We start from the raw sequence: 21,161 nt of genomic DNA on the forward strand, positions 1-21,161 counted from the left end.
GTTCAGCTAAAGCTAAAATGAGGCTTCAGCAGTCTAAAGGTCAGACAGTACAAATATTTTTCTTTTAAGCACAAAAGTCTATTTTTCGGTGACAAATGTTTGCTGAGCTAAAGCAATCACAAGGTTGTTTTTTTTTTTTACTAAAAAGCATTTCTGGGCAATAGAGATCTATGGATATTGTCAGTCTTCAATTCACAATTTAATATTTAGATTTACATCATACAATTCTAAATAAATATCCTTAGCAGTAGCATTGTTTGGCTCGTTTAATATTCTTTGGCAATACTCAGTGAAAATGTGAAACCATGTTTTACCATTTGATTGATTTTGTCTTCTTGATATCACTCTCAAAACCTGAGATTTCATGATAGACTAACTCATGTGACAAGCAAAGTATTATCGGTCAAATAGCGTCACATCTGCAGCCACAATAAAAGCTCCTCACAAAGATGGATTCTCCTTCTTTTATTTACAAGTGCTGAAAAAATGACATGGGAACAACCAGTGCAAAATCTGTACATAAATTCAGATGCAGACTTCTTATATACATGAGTACTGAACAGGAACGTGAATACACTCTTTTCTGTCATGCATGTAACAGAGTTCACAACACAGCAAAAGACACGGTGTAAATACGTCTGATTTAGTTTCAGTCCGTGATGCTCAGGCTGCTCATTCTCACGAGGAAGGGTACGATGATCACACTGGAGCCGATAAACTGCCCTGTGAAAACTAACTGGCAGAAAAGATGAGGAGCACAACAGAAGAGGACCCATGACTTAATTCACACACCCTCCAAGACATTAAACATAATTTATCATTGGGAGTTATTACAGCAAGTAAGAACACACCAGAATTTGTGGGTAATGGCCCAGAAGTCCATACTGACAAAACATCAAGGCAAGATTCAGCACGTTTCCCCTGATGAAGAGGGGAATAGGACAAAAAAAAAATCCCTCTTAGCGGGCAAAAAAACATTCTATGAATGGAGTTTGAAGGTAAAGTGCATAAAAGCTTAAAATCAAAAAGGAGGGGGGGCCCAGAAATGAACAGGTACTCCACTAAAACTCGCAGCACACACAGCTTAACAATGGAGAGCAGCTAGCAGGACGATCAGGTCAACTGTCTCTCCAGCTTTGTTCTACGATGGCCGACACACGCTTCTCGTATTCCCGCTTGTTCTCCTGGTACAGCTGAGCGGCCTGACTGTTAGCTGGACTGTTGGGGTTTGGTTCATCAAGCAGGGACTGGGGGGGAGAAAAGAAGCACTGATGGTGAGACCTTTTTAGTGGAATATAACCATCTTCCTGTAGCCATATTCATCCACTGACAGGCTGAACAAGCTCGTGAGGAAGGCTAGGCCTGTAGGTAGAGTAAAACTGGAATATCTGGAGGTGGCAGAGGAGAGAACGAGGAGGAAGCTCGACAGTATCCTTGAGAACCCCCCCCCCCCCCCCGCCCAGTACTGTAAATATATAAAATCTGCCCTGTTTGTACAAATGACATGTACTTGCATCTGCACACATACATGTAAATATATTTAGTAACCCAAACTCAAATATGTATTCATGTTCCTTAAAATTATCAAAGTTTACCTTGTTGTGATATCTCCTTTTAACAGTTACTAATATAATGATATTTTTTATTTGACTATCCTCGTGTGAATCTGTACTGTCCTGTTTTTCACTTTCTCTGTTGCTGCTTTAAACTCCTGAACTTCCCCACAGGGAAAATAAAGGTCCATCTTATCTCTCTCAGTCACACCCTTTCACAAATGCACGTTCTCATTTAAAAGAACATTCGTTTTAAACAGGGCTTAAGACTACATGGGTAGAAAACTATTCATTGTTTAATGGGTCATTCAACTTCAGCAATCAGCTGAATATATGAATATATTTCCAAGAATGATGCTGCAAATCACTTTTATTGTGTAAGGTGATTTTAACTGGAATCTTTTACTGTTAATCGAACAAAAAAAAGAGATTTGACGTCAGATTAGGCTGTGGAAACTATTTTCAGTTTCAATCCTACCAATCAGTATTAACGTTGACTGTATTTGCAAACACTTGAAGGATTTTAATTTTGCAACCTTTATTTAAATTCTGATATTAAAACAATTCAGTTTGTCTAGTTAAACACATACAATATGTGCATTTACAGCTTCTTAATCTTAAGTATAGGGTTTGCTCTGCTTTATATCTCTTAACCCTGAGCACCTCTTAGTTTTTCCTTTTTGGTTTTAACATGTATTAAGTCATTGTTTATTAACACTTCCTACCTGGATAGATGTAAGAATTGAGGACACATCATAAGTGGGACTCCAACGGTTCTGTAGGATGTCCAAACATATACTGCCATCTGCATAGACTGTGGATGAAAACACAATTATACACTGCACATAAATATTAACACTTTAATGTGTGAAGAGATAAGAACACATTCTATTTCCTACCATTTGGATGAAACATCTTTGACACAAATCGTACTGTGGGGGGTTTGTTGGGGTATTCTTCTGTGAACTCTACAATGAGTTTAAATGTACCTGGGACAGAGAGAAGACACAAAAACTATTTATTTGTTAGCCTTCAAACCTGACTGCGAGTCGGCTGTTTAACACAACAGAAAAACACACATTTAAACGATTGTTTGAAAATGAGCATCTATTTAAATATATTCTAAATTAAATAATGGGTTCACATGCTGTAAAGTTTCTATGTTTGTGATGTTTTATATTCAATACAGTGACAATATGCCTGACTACAAAAAACAACAAGTTATTAACGTACCATCCTCAAAGGGAGTTCCTTCAGGGCTGTGAGGTTAGAGAAAAAAGAAGATTGATGTTCAAAATCAATGACCAAACACAAATTATTTCAATGTAAATGATGATTGTGTATCAATGTCTTACCCAAATATGACTGCATTCCACGCCATAATGTTGTTTTCAGATGGAGCACCACTGACACCCGCAGGAGGGTCCTCTTGTAGCCTTTACAAGAAAAGAAAACAAAGAAAGAAACGTTATTTATTTAGCCAGAGTTTAGTGAATTCAGTAATCGAATGACATCCTACCTTTTAACACTAGGCCACAGACAAATATGATATTTTAAACAAACAAACATACAAGCAAAAGTGGAAGTAAAGGGGACTGAATTGCCACATTCAAATTATTACAGATCGATTACTTGACTACCTTGGCTATGCCATTAAAACGTGGTTTTAAAGTTTTGCAAAAAACAATTAAGCCTGCTAGAAAGAAATATATACATATCATGAAAAAAACTAAGCAACAGTCTTTGTAAATCCCTCAAGTCAATGCCATCATGCTTAAATTGTGGATTGTTACCTCTTACCAAACACAACAGCTTCAAAGTTTTTTCAGCTGAGAGAAACTGTGATGTCATCACCAGTTAGCAAACTAAGGATGGGACAGAGACCTTCATATTGTGGCAGCTTAAAGTCCAAGTTGAAAACATTGTGTAGGCATTGGTTCTATCTTTTTCTTTCTATTGACCCTAGCAAAATAATAATACAAGGAAAAATCTAAAAAGTTAATATCACACCCTTCGACATAAACCTAAGGACCCATATCTGTGTTATTCTTATTAGTCAGAAAAACAACCACTACTTGTAAAAGGTTTCACTAGCTTATGTAGAAACACTTGTAATGACCACTGAGTACAGACTTAGTTTGAAAAGGACTGTCTTAAAGAAGGAGTCCTGTATATCTGAACTCCACAACAAAGCTCTGTCCAAATCCCTGCAGGTTACCACTTCCGGTCAGAATTGATAAAACAAGCTGACACTCAGGACAATCAAAGGATCTGAGGCAAATAAAATGTACAGTGAGGTGTACACACGTTGGAAGAAAATGTATATATAGAGGGATTTCGTTATATTGGCCTGAGTGAAAAAGGCAACGTGTTCTGTTACTGAATAACAAGACCGTGTCGTGGTGACTGCAGAAGATGAAGTATACTTTTTCTTTGGCTTTATGTTGTTCTTGCTTACAACACAATGTACTCGTCTGGGATTTCAGTATAATAATCCGTGTTGCTAGATCTTTAAAAACGACTAATCCATCTATAATTACTAACCTAACACAAACATTTTACTAACTATTTTAATGCTACAATTTAGGGACCCTATGATTCCAAAATAAGGTAAGCTATTGTTGGTTGGCATTGTAACTTACACCATCTTACCCCATATAATACAAAACAGCGACTGGTTTAAGTTCACGGAACACTAACGTTTGATACATGGCATTAAATTGATCTTGTCAATGGAAAAATATATTTAACTGCCAGCTAACAGCCATAAACTGGGACAGTAACTATATCGAATATTCTGCTAGCATTTATCGGTTAGCACTGTTAGCTTCTAGCTACGGGCGAAGCTCTTCTACAAAATCAGCTTTATTTCACTTCAATGTCCAAGGTTCATACAAACTCAAATTTAACTATACATTGTTTGCGTTACGTTAATGTTTTACTGTTTAGAATGTTTGAATCCAACTGTTTATATGAAAAAAAAATACAGGTGAGCTATTTCAAGCTAACGCTAGGCTAATGTTAGCTGTTTTTGACAAATCATCGACTTACCTTTTAAAATCTCTCATAAGTCTCCTTCTAGCCGGGGTGGACATGGTTTAAATTGTGAAACACGTAATGGTAACACTGAAACGTGAACAGGTGCGTATTTATCAAAAGGTAATATTGTTTTTACTAGTTATTTGGCACCTTCACAGTGACCCTGTTAGCAGCAGCCAGAGTCGTTCTGCCGATAATCCTGATTCCCTGGTTAGGCCAGCTAGGTTTACTGGACGATACCAAATCAAGGAGAGAGGAGGAAACCATTTCAAATTATAAGTTTCACAACACTTTCTGGCATTGTAATATCAGTACATACATCCGAAACGTTATACATACATGTGTGTTAATGCATTTCTCTACATACAGGCAAGATACAGTTATGTATTACGTTATTGTATTATAACAGCCTTTTCCTTCCCCCCATTCGCATTAGGGGCGCCGTCTGCCGCGGGGCGTGGTCACAGTGACGCGTTGTTTGTGCAGCGCAGCTCTGACGACGGCCGCCCCTGGAGACAGGTGCTCGATGACCAGAAAGTACACAAATGAAGCTGTGCAGGCTGGAGCGAGTTTATATTTGTGTCTCAAGTATAAAGGAAAAAGTCGAAAGCATCCTCTTTTAAGTTGATATAAATTAGCTTTAAATCTATACCCAATGGTGATTATAATTAATGAATCAAATCAAGTTTTATTTATATAGCACATTTTTAAAACGATAATATATTATTATTTATAATAATAGTTATAAATACAACATTAACATGTTCCTAGAGTTGACTGCACTCATACATCGTTTTGATATGAATAACAGATGCACCAGCAGACATATTGGAAGATAGTCCCATGTCCACATTTTTTGTATTCTGGATTCTGCAAACAAAATGTGCACTGGTCTAAAAAAAGTTACATAAAATAAGTTAAAGACCCATTTGTAACAATGTTTTCTCTTTCTTTCTGTAACAAAAAGTAAATTCCATCAAACTTTAACTTTTGCAAAAACATTTTTTTTTATTCTTTAGAGTAACATGGGATGAACTCAATGTTTTTCTTAACATCACGAGGCAGGGACCCCCCCACACTCCCACTTGACACAAACAAAATGTAAGTATTGTCACTGGTAAGTTAATGCTTAGTTTAGAGTATATTAGAACAAGGCTATTTACAGCTGGATCAAACGTTAATTATAAACAAAAAACACTTTCTCTTTAACAAAACAAACTAATCCACTTCTTAATCAACAATCAATCAGTAACATATATCAGTCCACAACAATGGGCCTGCCCTTTCCAAAACCAAAAACATTCAATGAATAACTGCACCACTCAATGGCTTTAAGGCAAATCAACACTTTTTTTTAGGCTTATATGACATTCAGGCAAAAGCAGACAGCTTGTCAACATCTTTTGTACTTTAGGATCCATGGTAAAGGAGCATGGTGGTGAAGAAGGCATGGTCGTACAGCTGCTCTGCCTTCACAGACCTCTGGTGCTCCACCTGGCTGCCTGCGCTGCCGCCGCTCTCAGAGGAGTCGCTGTAGAGGAGCTGGCTCTGGAGGATCTCAGCTGCAGGATCACACCAAACTGAAGGCTGTGGTAGATTGTGACCATTTGAGGAAAAATCCCCACTGAGTCTCTCACCTGCCACTGAAAATGAGACAAATTGTCAAAGGGGATATATACTGGATATAATAATTGTGTTACCATATTCCTGCTTCTTTAAATATAACAAGAGAGACAGGGAGGATTGATTTTGTTTTGCACAACTATTAGAAGGGTATTACAAGCAAATACTTTTAGAAAAAGTAAATCAACAGTTTTCAAAGTAAATTCCAAAGCCTTACATTAAGCCACATGTTTCCTGCTGTTTCAAATCCTGATCTGAGGTCGCTTTGACCTACAGTTACAGCTGTATGTCAAGGACACGTTTCTGTCTCCACTTTGATATTTAAGATACCCCTCTAGGAAACCTTAAATCTACAAAACATGTTGGCATAATCCCAACTCAAATTAGAGAAGTTTAGTCCTTGTTTTGCACTCCAGAAACCATAAACAGGACTTGACAGATGCATGACGATACAGTACATCAAGAAAACAAAGGTCCACCACAGTCACATTTATCAAATTAATCAACATTTAATGATTTCACACAATAAAGTACAAAGCTCAACCTTCTCAGTACTAAGCATCGGATGTTCCAAAGGTAAAGTCTATACACTCAAATGTTCAGCCATGTCGAACGAAATAAACAAAAAACTGTAACATGAAACACAAAATTCAGAAAGAAGAATGTCCCTTACCAAAAGTGACTGTTCCACTACTCAATACAGCTCAAGAAATAAGGCTTTTTGCAAATCCATGCAAACTTTCTTGAGCGGTATGGTTAACTCATAACTACTGATTGTAAAATGGCCAAGTACCAATTACAAAATCAGACTGGTTTTAGAATATAACATACAGATGTGCAAGCTCTGCTATAGTTGCCTAATAAACATTCACCATATTTAACCATCAAATAAGCACAGCCCAAATAAACGAACATGAAAAACAGGAATAACCAAACTCCAAGTTAATGGAACACAATGTCTGAGTACATGACATCTACAAACTACAGGAAAGCTGCATCGTTTATACTTTACCAGCTACATTCATTTGGGGATATGCCTTGGCATATACAAATTCTGGAATACAAAACAGCGTCAGCTAAAGTGTATATTAAAGAGTGCTAAGGCCCTAATCATTTTTATATAAATGTCATAATCAATCAGCTTCAGTAAACTCAACATATCACTAAAAGGTAATCACCATGTAGATATTACATATCATGTCTATATAGATTTCTCTTAATAGGATTGCAAAGAAACACTTTTTCTAAGCTATATGGGATGATCATGCTTTAGCCATTCCATACAGAAAATCAGACGTTACCGTAGTAACATATTCAGGTGACCAATGAAGTTGACGTTTTTCCTATTATGCAACGAGGCATAATCTAACAGGTAGTCATGACTGATTTAGAACTCGACCAAGACTATTTTTATCCATTGAGCCAATATGACCTACATTCGGTTGCACTGCTGTTTGAAGGGAATGCCAATACGTTTGCGTTATCTGGGATGCTGCCGTATAATTGTGCAAAACAAAACTCCTTTTATCATGATCCTTAAAAATAAAAAGGTATACACAACAACTATCTGTATAACTGGACGGATGCATTTAGTATAACAAAGAAATCTCATTTTTTTGTATCCGTCAGAGTATAGTTAGGTACATGGAAAAGTATAAAATACAACACACACTGCTATACATTGTTCAAATGTAGCTTACCACCAAATCAAAACAAATGTATCTTTTATGCATGCAGTATATGCAAAATTAAAATGTGCCCGACGATACCAAAGAGATATACTGCACAATGTGAACATTAGCACAAGCCCTCTACAGGTAGGCATAAGAGTTGGTGCAGCGACAGGGGGTCTGCATCGATGCCACAGTGATGACCTCCAGCTCTTTAGTGGCAGGGTAGGACCTCTCCGGCCCCCCTCTGTCCGCACACTGATCCAAGGCCCCCAGCCCTTGTGGGGGTGCAACCCCATTTAGCCCAAAAGCAAAGGGTCCTGGCCCACCTGAGGTTACAGTCGACTCCATGTTCATGGTTTCCATCTGGGCTTCTCCAGCACCACCCAGTGGCCCGCTCCCATTGCGCAGCTCTGCTGGCATGCCCAGACCTGAGAGCAAGATGCAGACACAAACAATAGGAATGATATTCGAAAAAATAACTTTTTAACTTCAAACATGGCAGAAAGTCTGGGTTAAGATGTTAGTCCCCAGCTGCATATCTTTATGCGCCTGCATCTACTTTGAAGACTAGAGAGTACAAGCTCACTATTGCAGGGCGCTCAGGCAGTACCGCAGTATCCGGAGTAAAACCACCAGACTCGGGGACAGTTTGATCCCACAGGCCATAAGACTGTTAAACACCTGAGTTCTGTTAAGTGCCTAGATAAACATTCATCTGATTGTCATCTTGCAATCTACTTATTTATCTAAATAGTTATCACCGGAATAAACCGTATTTAATTTCGTGTTAATGTACAATATTTAATTTCACATTCTGTTCTTGTACACATCATATTCTATTTACATGTATATAGACTTCTTGCAATATTTTTTATTTGTATTTTATTATATATGTTGCATCGTTGGAGGAGCTCGGGTCATAAGATTTTCATTGCCCAAAGCAACAATAGAATCTGATGAGCTGAGTGACCTACCATTAGGTCTAGCCTTTTTCCCTGGGTTTGCTTCCATGCCATCAAAAGACCTCTTTCTGTTGGGCGCGCCATTCAAGAAGCTGCGTCCCTGGATCGTGGGGCGACCGTGGCCCCCATTCTGGGTCATGCCATTCAGAAAAGTCCCGTTGTGGGACTGGGCCATGTTTTGTTGGAAGTTCTGGGCATTGGAGAGAATCTCAGCGCACTCCTGGAATCCCTGGGCGTGGGCCAGGTTGGCAGCCGTCAGCCCACTGGCATTCCTCATACTGCACAACGAGAAGGAGGCGTGTTAGAGACACTCAGTGTACCTTTGATTTACACAAAAACAAACAAAATAAGACACGCCCAAACGCGCACACAGTCACACACACATACAGACTCTTCACACAGACAGACACACAGATGTAAATAAATATCCTGTGCTGCTCTACCCTCTCACATCTTCTTCGTCATCCTCATGAGATGACGACTGATCCTTTTGGATCATCTGCATCTTCTATAAAACTTAAACCTTGACAGTTTCCAGAAAATAAGGGAAACATGTCTGCTGCAAGAAGACATGATTAAGACAAATGTAGGTGCATTTGTTTTGATGAGAATGTGAAATAATCTGACTAAGAAATTGCTATAAAAAGATCCGTTGATTTCTGAGATGTAACCAGCTTGGTCTTGGAGAAATGCGTCATCAAGGGGGATTTTGCAAAGGGTGAAAGGCTGCCGTCATCTCACATTTCCACCAGGAATACTTCTCAAGGATTTCTGTAAAGCTGCATCCAAACTCCAGTCGATGATGTAGCCAAGTCTCAGATTAAAGTTGCAAATAAAACCCGGAGCGGCGCACAAGTCCCTGTGAATGTATGCTGTGTATAATGAGTGTGTGTGTGTGTGTCAAGTGGAAAATAACATGTACTCCATTAAAAGTAAGAGTGCAGAATTCTTCTGGTACAGGTCGATCATTCAGAAAGGAGGCCCTGATGCAAGTTGTATCTTCAGAGGAAACTCGAACCAAGGATTAGGAAGGAGAATGAAACGAGGACAAATCTTCAACCATTAGACATCCTCACGCCTTTTTGGTTAAGCTGTAAGGAATTCTTCTTGTTTCAAGAATGATGAGCATGAAAGAATAATAAAGAGAGATTGTACAACTATTTATAAGTCCAATTCAAGTTGTTGCAATGTGTACAGTTGTGTTAATCATATCCAGTTGCAGCAAAAAGGGAGTTTTTCTTTAGTTCAATAATGAATGAGCAAACAGTGCCGTGTCATAACTTTTACATTTTCTTACCAGAACATGGCACTTCAGCATGGAAGCAATTTCACTGCAAATGAAAACCATGACAGATAAACTTATTATTGCAAATGAGTAATACTAATTTAATAAGGAATACTCTATTTGTATACGTAATTAAGTAAAAAATGCTGTTGGTGCAGCGATTCCTAGATAAAATGTTCTCATGCTGATGTGAGATTATTGTGGTGGATAAATGTATGCCAGTCTTCCTCTAACCAATACAGGCCGTTTATCCTAATGATGAGAATGCTCCCATCTCCATTGGCCAATTACACAACAATACGGCACTTGTTTTGTCTAAATGTCTCTGCAAAATGAGTTCTCTACGCAAACAGTCAGGTCTTTGTCTGAGAAGCGGGACTCTGGCCCGCATCCAAGCAAAGGAGACACAGAAATCTATATCATTCGCAGGTACATTTGTTTGTATATATGCACGAGACAGCAGGAATTGTATATTTAGCAGCATTCTTACTGAAACGCTTTGAATAGTTTATTCTAACATTATTTTGTATTTATTTAATTGTATTTAAATTTGGTGACATTGACTTCCATACAGCAATCAAATTCATTTAAAATACACTGTTACTGTTTGGTCATTCATTCTGTGTAACAATTGTTCCGAAACTTCTCTGCATTTTATCTAAACAAAAAAATAACAGTTCAACAGCTAATGCACATGGAAAACATTTCATAAAGAATATAAGACTGAAAAAAATAAAAATAAAATCACACAATATTTTGTTGCACATTACCCGTCCCCATCAAATTAACGCTTCCAAAGGATTAATCCAAAAGATTATTTTTACGTTTAAACAATTTAATGGCAAGATAGATGGGTAGGTCTCACTCTCAGGAACATACATCTAGAAATCAAAACGGTTAAAACTTTTTTTTGAGTTTTAAAACAGTTAAGACTCAACAATGATGTACTTGTTGAGGCCCCACTGCGGTTAGCAAATGTAATTTTAAGGAACTGATGTTATAATCCTAACCTTTAACAAATATCAATAACTGTCAAATACATTTATTGGAATTATCTCCATGTTTAAAATTCCACACAAAGTACTGGATACATTTTTAGAGCAGAGGAAGTGCAGTGATTAAGTCTGCAGCCTCTGGAGTCACTTAACTATCTCAGTTTCCTCAAGCTAAAAAACTGTTATACTGAGGGTGGCTGTTAAGTCATCCACTCACTTCAGGGAATAAAACATCTAGGTTTTACTGACAAAGATTTCCAGATGTTTGCTCATCCAACCCTTGTTTAATGATTGGACCAAAAATAAGTATTGCATATATACGGTGCTGTAGCATTACAACAGCAGATGTTGAGAAATATGTTTTTGTCTTGGATCCACAGAAAGACAAATGAGATATTTTAAATAGGTAATTTGAGCACACATATTTAGCTTAAATGAGATAATAATTATTATAAAACGTATACATTTTTTCACTTGCTTCTAATCTGCATACTTAACTTAGTTCATGCAAAATCAATAGTACCTTCACAATGTCCTAAAAGAGTGTTCCTTAAGTGAGACCCGACATCTACAGTAAGCGCTGATCCAAAAAAAGGATAACAGAGTCTTTTATTTACCCAGGTTGTGTGGAAATTTGAAAAGGAAGCGTTAATTCTTTGTAATTGCCTGGTATGCTTTGCTTTTCCGTCCTAAGCACACAATATGCATCTTCTCTAACTATCCTAACCTTCCAGAGGCAGCCTAATATCATGCTACATGTTGACATGGGACTCACGTGATTAAACCTGTCCATATAAAGGGCTCCTATGGTTAGTTCACAAAATAAAATAAAAAAATTATAAAATAAAAACAAAAAGACTAGATACAGGAACAATCATGGATAATAAGCAAAGCATGCAGGTCTAAAACTTTAGTTTTGATTCATAAAAACCTAGCATTAAAACCAATCACCGCAAGAAATACCTCAACAGTTTGCCAGTGTGTAGATAGGAAGCGATAGTGAGAACACTCAATGCCACAACAGTGCGGCTATCCCAGGGAACGGGGCAGACTCAGCAGTGTCTATTCTTCCCCTTTCTAGGATTACTTGAAAAAACCAAGTCATTTCCAATTCAATGGCTGCAAAACATTAAGACGTACGATTCTGTTTCAGTATAAAAAAACTTTTTTTTTTAAAACTTATTGTCACTTTCATAAAGGAAAAGGTGACAAAGATTAGATGTCAAAACAGACTATGATATTGTATAGGGTTAATACTGTGACATTCAAAATAAAACATTTCTGTGTATGAAGTAAAATATTTGGTACAGTGAAATGACAGTGAATAACCATTGCAACAGGATGATTGTTAGCATTACACAGTTCAGTACATGATGGTATGCAAATCTAACTCATCTCACTCCGCTAAGCCTCTGTCTCTGCTCTACTCTCGTCACCGGCAGCCCAAACTCACTCCTGCCTGCAGCTAGCTCGCTAATAGAACACCTTAACACCTCGAGGCTCATGACAAATGATAAAAAAAATGCTTTGTTGACATTTTTTTTTAATTAGTTTTTTTCCTAAAAAATGTTTAGTTTTGTATAATCCATTTAGATTCCATTTAGACAATTTTTCTTATATTTATTTTAATATAAAAGGTTTTCATTTTCAACCACAGTAGATCAAGTAAGGCTATTTTATTCTTTGAGACCAATAGATTTTAATTGTATTCTTTAAAGTTTCCTTTAAGAAAAAGTTCCTTTAGTTAAAGTTTGTTATTTCTTCATTTTTGTAACTCTTAAGGACTGTGAACGAACAATTTGATGGGTTGAAGATAAGAGGAAGCGATCAAATAAGACCAGTTTTCATCAAGGATGGTAAGACAAAGAGAGTGTTCCAGTCTTGCAGAACTAAAATAATCCAGATGTAGTACTTTCTGACCCAATGGAAAGTTCTTCTCCTTTTTCTGATGGGACAAGGATGAGCATCACTTGAGGATTTAGCGCAGTTTACTCTTCTGTCATTCAAATACTACATGTATTGTAGTCCCATCGTCAGGAATTGGGGCTATCCAGGCCAAGTGAAAATTCCTGCGCAAAATAGGGCCATAGGTTTTGACGTGGAATCCTTATAGTAGTAGTTGAAATATTTTCTGCTTGAAGTGCTCAGAGCAGCCGCACAAAAAAGGCGATGCACCGGGAAAAAAAGACCTTGGGCGTGACGCTCTCTAGGTGGCTGCACATGCACTCTGTTCGCATCAGAATCAACTGAAAAAAGACGCTGGCGCTTTAAAAAGTTGTATGTGGACACGGCCCTATACTTTGATATGAGTGTCTCATAGAAGGTCTCTGCAAGTAAAAAAATATATATCCATTTTACTCCAACGAATAAATCAAGAAAAAATTCTTCACTTGAGCTCAGTGTTTCCGCCAGACCAGGGCTGAGAGTGCTTCCACCCCGAGAGCGGGGGGAGTGACTTCACGTTGTGTCACGTGACTTGAATTTTGAATTGAGCCGTCCCTTACGTTAGTGATGGGAATTACGGCTCTTTTTAGTGAGCCGGATCATTTGGCTCGGCTCACTAAGAAGAAGAGCCGGCTCTTTTTACCACGGAGCCTCAGTTTTGCCGCTGCGAGGCTCCGGCGCTCGCAGTTCACGCGTGTGCTCCACCGCTCATCGCGTCCAGATCGCGCATGTTCCGTGTTGTCCTGTGGCGGGTTCCGTGTTGTCCTGTGGCAGGCACCGTGGGTCCAAGATACGAAAAGCTGAAAAGAGGCCAATGTCGGGCAAACGATCTTCAATACTCCGAAAAGAATCCCACCAGGCTCCTTTGCCCCTCCAACAGAGGGATGTCCTTGTCCTTTTCATAATTTCAAGTGATAAAAACTCTTTTTTTTGGGACGCCCTCGGCTCGAGTTCAGGGCGTTCTGAGCTGAATAAGGCCGTCAAATGACGGCAAGACGCCCCCCTGGCGGAAACACTGCTTGAGCTTATCTCCTGAAATACTGGACAAAGAGTGTATCGCGCTTCACTGCAGATTGTTCACTGGCGTCTCGATTTGGTGTGGCAGAAGCGCGGAGAAACTTCTTTTGATGCGACGTCTTCACAGATGAAAGAAACCAGCCCGCGTCAGACCAGCGAAATGACAAGAGATCTTAAGAGGGTAGACTGAAAGATTGCAGGTATCCAGTAAAATGTTTGTGTTACCTTTAAAAAGGCCATTCATAAGATCTGACCCAGGTTTTAGCCTAGAATAAAAGGTAATTGAGCTTGAATTAAATTGATGTTCATTGTCAATTGCTATCGGTTATTTACAAGGAGAATACTTAGACAGATGTAATGTATTATGTATATTGTTGATTTGTTTAAATATTACTATATTAATATTACAATAAAGAAATGTGTTATAACTTAATTTCACAGCCTATTGATCTCAATTACCCACAGTTTTTAATGCATTTGTGTTGCACCTAGGGCTGCTCAATTAATCGTATTTTAAATCGCGATTACGATTATGGCTTGCAACGATTACGAAAACAACGTAATCGAAATAAAACGATTATTTTTTATATTATTACTTTTTTTTTTTTCAGTTGAATTATACTTCAAGTTCAGGATAATCAACTGTTAAAAACATACTGTTGAATTTTTTTTTCTCCAATAAATTGATGTTTTCAAAGTAAATGGATAATCGTTTTTAATAATCGTGATATCAATTAGTGACCCAAATAATCGAGATTATGATTTTTGCCATAATCGAGCAGCCCTAGTTGCACCTACTAAAGAAAAGAAAACGGGATAGTAATCAAACCTGGATTAGTGATTGTTATGTAGATTGTATGCCAAGCTATTTTAATATTTCAAATATTTGTATTTATTAACTTATTGAATATTTTCTTCAGCATATCAATACAATATATATTTGTTTCTCCATCAAAGTGCCTAAGGATTATTTGCCTTTCAATTTAGTTTAACTTTGGGTAATCTTAATTTTTTACGCTAGCCCCCGCTATTCGTGTGATGCGTTGTGTTCTTATGTTTGTTCCTTTCGGGACTCCGCGTGGTCTTTGTTTGGTTTTAGGTTAACCTTAATTTCTGCCTCATGTTGTTATTGTAATTATGTTTCTGTGGTCTTTCTGTGAAAGGTGCTATACTAAATAAACGTATTATTATTATTCATATTTTTAATAAGAAGGATCAGTGATACATTTTAACATACGTTTTTTTTATAAGTATACTCATTTTGAAGTTAGTTATTTTGTCATGAGCCTCATTCCCGCCTAGTGTGCCTCTCATAGCTTCCATCCCAGTTGTACCTCTATTCATTTCTGGGTCATACATTGAAAAGATAACCTGATAATAAACTGAACTAAATGCACTACCTATAATCTGCAGGAGGGAAAAAATAAATCACACATCATTTTCATCAAATATATTACTCATCAGCTGATAACCAAATGCACATTACAAGACCCCGATAAGAAATCAAGCATGTTTTAATCATGTATACATGAACAAAATTCACTTTAATTTGGCTAGTTAAAACAGCCAAATAAACCAGGAGTTTCATAGAAAAAGAAGGTTTAAATAAGAGTATAAATCTAATCACCTCGTAGTTTACTGTCTGATTTATAATTCAAAAACAAAAAATCGATGCGTCTCAACAATTAGGACTAACAAACATGTATACAAATGTGTTTAGGCCTTTTATATCTAGTATGTGTTATGTGACTAAGGCCATATAGTCCAATAACAAACTACAAGGTGAATACATAAACATACGTGAATGTTTCAATAACCCTGAACAGAATGTGTGTTAGCATTGTTTGCATTCCTCTTTGGAACCAGAATTAACTGGAGGCCCAAACGTCAGCGTAACTGGTATCAAACTGAATTAAATATATATTAAATATATTGTTAAATACTAATGTGATCTATCCTCATTTGCACCAGTGCTAATAAGTAGAGTCTACATTCACCATGGTGAATCTAATATTACTTTTTCTCTTACCGTAATTTGCTGAGCTCAGATTTATAAAGACCACCATATTCTCTCAGGATAAAAAAGATTAAAAAAGCTACACAGATAATTTGTACTTCTGAAACCCCTGGTTTGTTTTGGATCTCTGGACGTCAAAGGCATTAAAAAAAAGGCATATGGCTTGTTGCAAAAAATGAAACTGCAAGTAAAAGAATAGCCAAGAAAGAAAAGGTTTAAGATTGAAATATGAATCTTTGTTTAAAATATGCTGCTGTGTTAAATGTCAGCGTCATGTAATTTGATATTGTTACTCTAGTTTTAAAAATATAGATAAATTAAAGAAACTATGAAAGAGTATTACAAGCAGCTCAAATAGTAACATTTACATGCTTGAATAAGATATGCTAGAAGTTAGGTTATGCGCTTCGTCCTTTGTGTTGACGGCTGAACATGGTCTTTGGGAAATACCAACTATGATCGGTTAAGACGTGAAAGGCAACACAAACATAATCCATTGTAATGGTTTTGTGTCTCTTCAGGTCATACAAGATCTAATTTTAAGAAACAAGAAATATGGGTTGTGCCTCTTCTGCCTTTCTTCACGCTTCAGGTGCACCAACAATAACAGAATGTATTCTTTTAAAATGGTAACACACAAAAAGAGCTGCCAACTAAAAAGGTGCGACTAAGCAATAGGCTTTAGGAAGATTATGTATACACTATCTGAATACCACTGAGACACAGGGTAGCATTCATTATCTGATCATTATTTATCTTCACAGTGCTAAGAGCTTTTTTTGTATGCTTTAGCTCAATTGACATATGCTTTTACACATGTACGAAGGCAGGATCCAAAGCGGTTTCTTTAAACTAGGAGATATGGTATTCCAGTTATTGTGCAGTTTCATAATCATTTAAATATGCAAACAATCATGGATGATGTATGCATTTTCATTTTTTGCAACATAATTATAGCCTTTTCTTACTAAATGTAAAAGGGCCTCAGAAAAAAAGAGGGAATGTGCATTTGGTCATCTAGCTGTATATGCAAGACACTTACCAAAACAAATATTAATAACAAAGAAAACCACAAATCTAGATTGAACAAAGATCATGCAATATGGCCTACTAGACTAAGAACAGTTTATCAACCTTTACATCACGTTGTCCTCTGGTATGTGTAACTATTGTTCTAGATTTACAAAGCCGTCAGTTGAAAGGCACGGCGAGTTAATGATCTACTGGTATTCAAAGGGCAGTGCAGCTCTTCCTTAAATCACAAAGGCAGTATGAAAGTTTCTGTTAAATGTGAAGGAAAGTTACTTAAAACAATTTCTGATAAAAACTAATATTCCTCGCCAATGTTTTTACACAAAGAGGACAACTTAATGTGAATTGTTGCAACGATAAACAACAATTTCAAGGATTAACAAAATGTGTCACGTTTTCAAGAGACCACCACCAATTCTGTTATTTTTCTATTTTAAAACTCATCTCATCCTCAAACCATTTAAGCTGGATGGTTAAAGAATGATTTTGTTTTGTAAACTTAAGCATTATGCAACCGAAAAAGGGTTCAAGCTATATAAAAGGAGAGTTAAAATGTCCTGTTGTTTGATAAACTGCACACAGCTTATTTTAAAGCCACTGGCAAAATATATAAATGTTTCACACAATTCCTTTGAGTTCATTTGAACACCAGCATTAAACTCACAGTAGCAGGACAAGGTGGTGTTTTATTTGCAGGATATTCAAAAGACGAAGTCTTCACTTCCCTTCAAAGTTGTGCTTATTTTATACTTATGTCCAGCAGTGTTTATTTACGATAGAGCCTAAAGTAAATGATTGTAAAGTTAGCATTTAATTGAGCAGCTTCCATCCGGCTGCATCTGTGAAGAACAGCCATAGTATACAATTGTTGAGCTCTAAATTACCTAAACGTTTAAGTATTTGCATGTTTTACAAATTCATAATTTCTTGAATCTAACATTCAGACCTGTAAAATGTATTTGCTGAGCCTTTGACTCTTGAATTTGAAATACCGTGGAAGGGTAATTTAAATGTAATCACTGCTCTGATTTGAGTTTGGTGGTGATCCCTTGCAAAGGTGTAACTGATGTTGGATAGTACAGAGGGAAAGAAATGAAGTCACAGATCTGATCACAGGACTTACTCAGCTTTCGCTCCCTGAATCAAGAGAGTGTTGATACACTCCAGACTGCCTGCACGAGCAGCCTTGTGGATGGGCGACTCGCCCACATAATCCTGATAGATGACAAAAGACTGTAGTTACACAAAAAAACATGCCTGTGTTGTGTACAATTACAGTAGTAGTAGCCAAAACCCTGTATAAGATACTTAACATGAAGGAGTATGTTTTAAATCAAGTAATCCCTCCCTAACGGCCTCCCTCCTTCCTCTTTTTCCACAGTTTGAAAAAACAGACGACAACAGGGCGTAACTCTGCAGGGCAGAGCCTGAACTTTTCAACCAGACTTCTCTAACGCCCACGCACATTTACAGTTACACATTAGTAGGAAGGCAGATCAAAGAGAGAGAGGGAAAAAAACTACACCAGAAGGCTGTCAGTGGGCGGAGCTTAAATACTGAGTTATTCTGCTCTCCAAAAGCAGCCATGTCCAAATGTTCCCTCCAAATGAGGGAAAGTCACAAATAATTGTTTCCAAAAGTGTTTATTCCAACATGTGCAGAGCAAAATTAAAGGCAATTGATAGAAACTAGTTTCATGATGACGACAGTTATTAGGTAATCCTGACCTACTAATCTGATTTCTTTCAGCAGTGCAGCCGAGCAGAAAATATAGCCCCAGTGCATGAGTCTGCATGAATATACAGAGAGGAAAAGAAGTGACAGGCAATACTCGTAACACTCTGAGAGCATGCATTACCGGAAAATAAGATAAACATAGTATGAATAAACAGTAAAAAGTAACAGCTTGGGCCCGTGACCCCACTTAAGTCATCCTCCTTGATGGGATCAGTCTAAGATTAACCTCGTATTGCTCAACCTTTGTCTCTCGATGCATGTGTACATCTGCCTGAACACATTTGCGTTTTTGTTGTTGTTGCAATTTGCTGTTAAATTGAGTGACAGTGTACAGCCCCTTTGTAAAGTGTTGCTTTCCTGGTAGCATTGTCAGTACGCTTGGTGAAAGACCATGTTTACATGCATCTCTCCAGGGAATCTTACTTGAAAAGTTTGGTCAAAGTCCTAAAAAGAACTTTTATGCAGACATGTGTTGAGTGTGCTTCTTGATGTCATACCTGTCTGTTAATATCTGCACCAGCTTGAAGTAGCCATAACAAGCACTGAGGGTGGCCCCCAAACGCAGCAATGTGAGTGGGCGTCTGTGCAAACCTGGAGGTCACAGCATTCACTCCACAGCCCACCTGAACCAGACGCATGACACACTCCAGCTGGAAAGACACAAAGCCCATGCATTAGGAGTCAGAAGTATAATTATATATGTGCAATGATGTATTCAATCATTACTTCCCACGGAGACATTGGGCACGTTTGGACAAGCGTGTTAGAGTAGAGACAAAAATGCAACACTATTGTGTGGCCTGGAGTCTTCATATCTATTACTGGTTGGCTTGCATCCAATCTATTTGACTTCAGGCCTGCCCTTCCTAGGGTGTAGTTAGCAAAACAGATATTGGCACATGTAATTGTGTGGGTTAGGTCAGTTCGTTGGAAAGGTGTCGTTTAAAGTTGACTTGCAAGTCGCCACTCGTTTTCATTGAGAGGCTTTTGAAAAAAAAGAAAAGAAAGATGTAACAAAAACATATATAAAAATAAATATATATAATAACTGTTGCTAAGATACCACCTTTTATTATAATAGTAACAGTTAGCAGGCGTCAGTTGAGCGAACGTTAGCTTTCTTGTTACGTTCCAGTTTCTTGTCAACGTCTCATGTAACGGCCATTAAGTTCAAATAAAATTGTTCCGTATCAACCTAAGTTTTTTTTTTAAGCTAACGCTTTCACGTGCAGAGCGTAACTTCACATAAAATGAACAATTGGTACAGTTTCTTAAAAACCCGTAAGGTGGTGAACAGCGTTAATTTGACGTGTATGGTCCATTGTCTGCATCCAGTAAACGATGGCTGCGTTTTAAGTCTCATCCGCTTACAGTGAGGCTAAACATCAGGAAATGGCCGAGACGAGGCTTGTGCGTTGGCGCTCATTTTGGAAAACCATTTAGAAAAAACTGGACCGCCAAACACGCAGTTGCAAGTTACCTTTCCGAAATGAGCGGCCCAATGTATGGGCGTCCAGCCGTAGAAGGTGTCCTCCACCGAGAGGTCAGCCGGGTTTGAGGTGCGCTGAAGGAGGGAGCACAGGGCTCCGACATCTCCATCCCTGCACGCCCGGTGGAGAGGGAAGCGGCTGTTTAAGACCTCCTCACTCGAGAATCCAGACTCCAGACCCACCGACATTGTAGCAAAAACTATAAATAATATCTAACTACTCCAAAACAGACAACAAAAAGGACTATCTATTGTTTTATTCTGGTCGTTGTTGGGGTGCATGTGTATCAGGACACGCGCCACCCTGCCTGGTACGTCTTTCTGCCTGACAACACAAAGCAGACAGCACGCGCTGGGGGGAAACTTGAGAAACGCGAGTGAGCTGCAAACTGCGGACTGGATTTGCATCATTCTGGACTGGATTTACCATTACAGGCTTTGTTCTTGTCCTGGACCATTGTCGCCCCCTTCTGGAGAGTAGGGTGGGTCTGAATCATTGGTGGAAATAATGCCTTTTTTTTTCAATGGCCACCAGGGGGCAGAAGAACTTCAAAAACGTGTTTCCAATGCAATTGCTTATGTGCAATAGTCACTTCATTTGTACAATTTAATAAAGTTATTACTGGCTCTTTTAATACTTGAATATGTCCACGTCCTTTAAATGCTGCTATATATTACCATGGATGTGTACTTATTTGATTTGATTAGCGTTTGCTTGCCTCCTTATTTAACATGTCAATCAACTTGTATTTGATCTGCACTTTGCCTTTGCTGTTGTATTAGTGTTATTATGAT

At 37.9% G+C, this 21,161-nt stretch overlaps 2 protein-coding genes across 2 annotated transcripts; both read right to left on the reverse strand.

Moving 5' to 3' along the window:
* Positions 1-450: 450 nt before the first annotated feature.
* On the reverse strand, positions 451-4,801 carry ube2al (ubiquitin conjugating enzyme E2 A, like). Its single transcript, XM_034129144.1, has 6 exons — positions 4,605-4,801; positions 2,909-2,989; positions 2,787-2,812; positions 2,453-2,542; positions 2,279-2,367; positions 451-1,247 (listed from the first exon to the last, which is right to left on the reverse strand). The coding sequence occupies exons 1-6, from the start codon at positions 4,646-4,648 to the stop codon at positions 1,119-1,121; spliced, it is 459 nt and encodes a 152-aa protein (XP_033985035.1). The 5' UTR covers positions 4,649-4,801; the 3' UTR covers positions 451-1,118.
* A 773-nt stretch (positions 4,802-5,574) lies between these two features.
* On the reverse strand, positions 5,575-20,708 carry ankrd10b (ankyrin repeat domain 10b). The gene is made up of 6 exons (XM_034129134.1): positions 20,358-20,708; positions 19,375-19,527; positions 18,264-18,355; positions 8,863-9,128; positions 8,215-8,316; positions 5,575-6,235 (listed from the first exon to the last, which is right to left on the reverse strand). Exons 1-6 carry the CDS (start codon positions 20,553-20,555, stop codon positions 6,003-6,005), a joined length of 1,044 nt encoding a protein of 347 aa, XP_033985025.1. The 5' UTR covers positions 20,556-20,708; the 3' UTR covers positions 5,575-6,002.
* Positions 20,709-21,161: the final 453 nt, after the last annotated feature.

The sequence above is a fragment of the Trematomus bernacchii genome, unplaced genomic scaffold, assembly GCF_902827165.1.
Source record: "Trematomus bernacchii unplaced genomic scaffold, fTreBer1.1, whole genome shotgun sequence".
In the NCBI taxonomy this organism is placed as follows: Eukaryota; Metazoa; Chordata; class Actinopteri; order Perciformes; family Nototheniidae; genus Trematomus; species Trematomus bernacchii.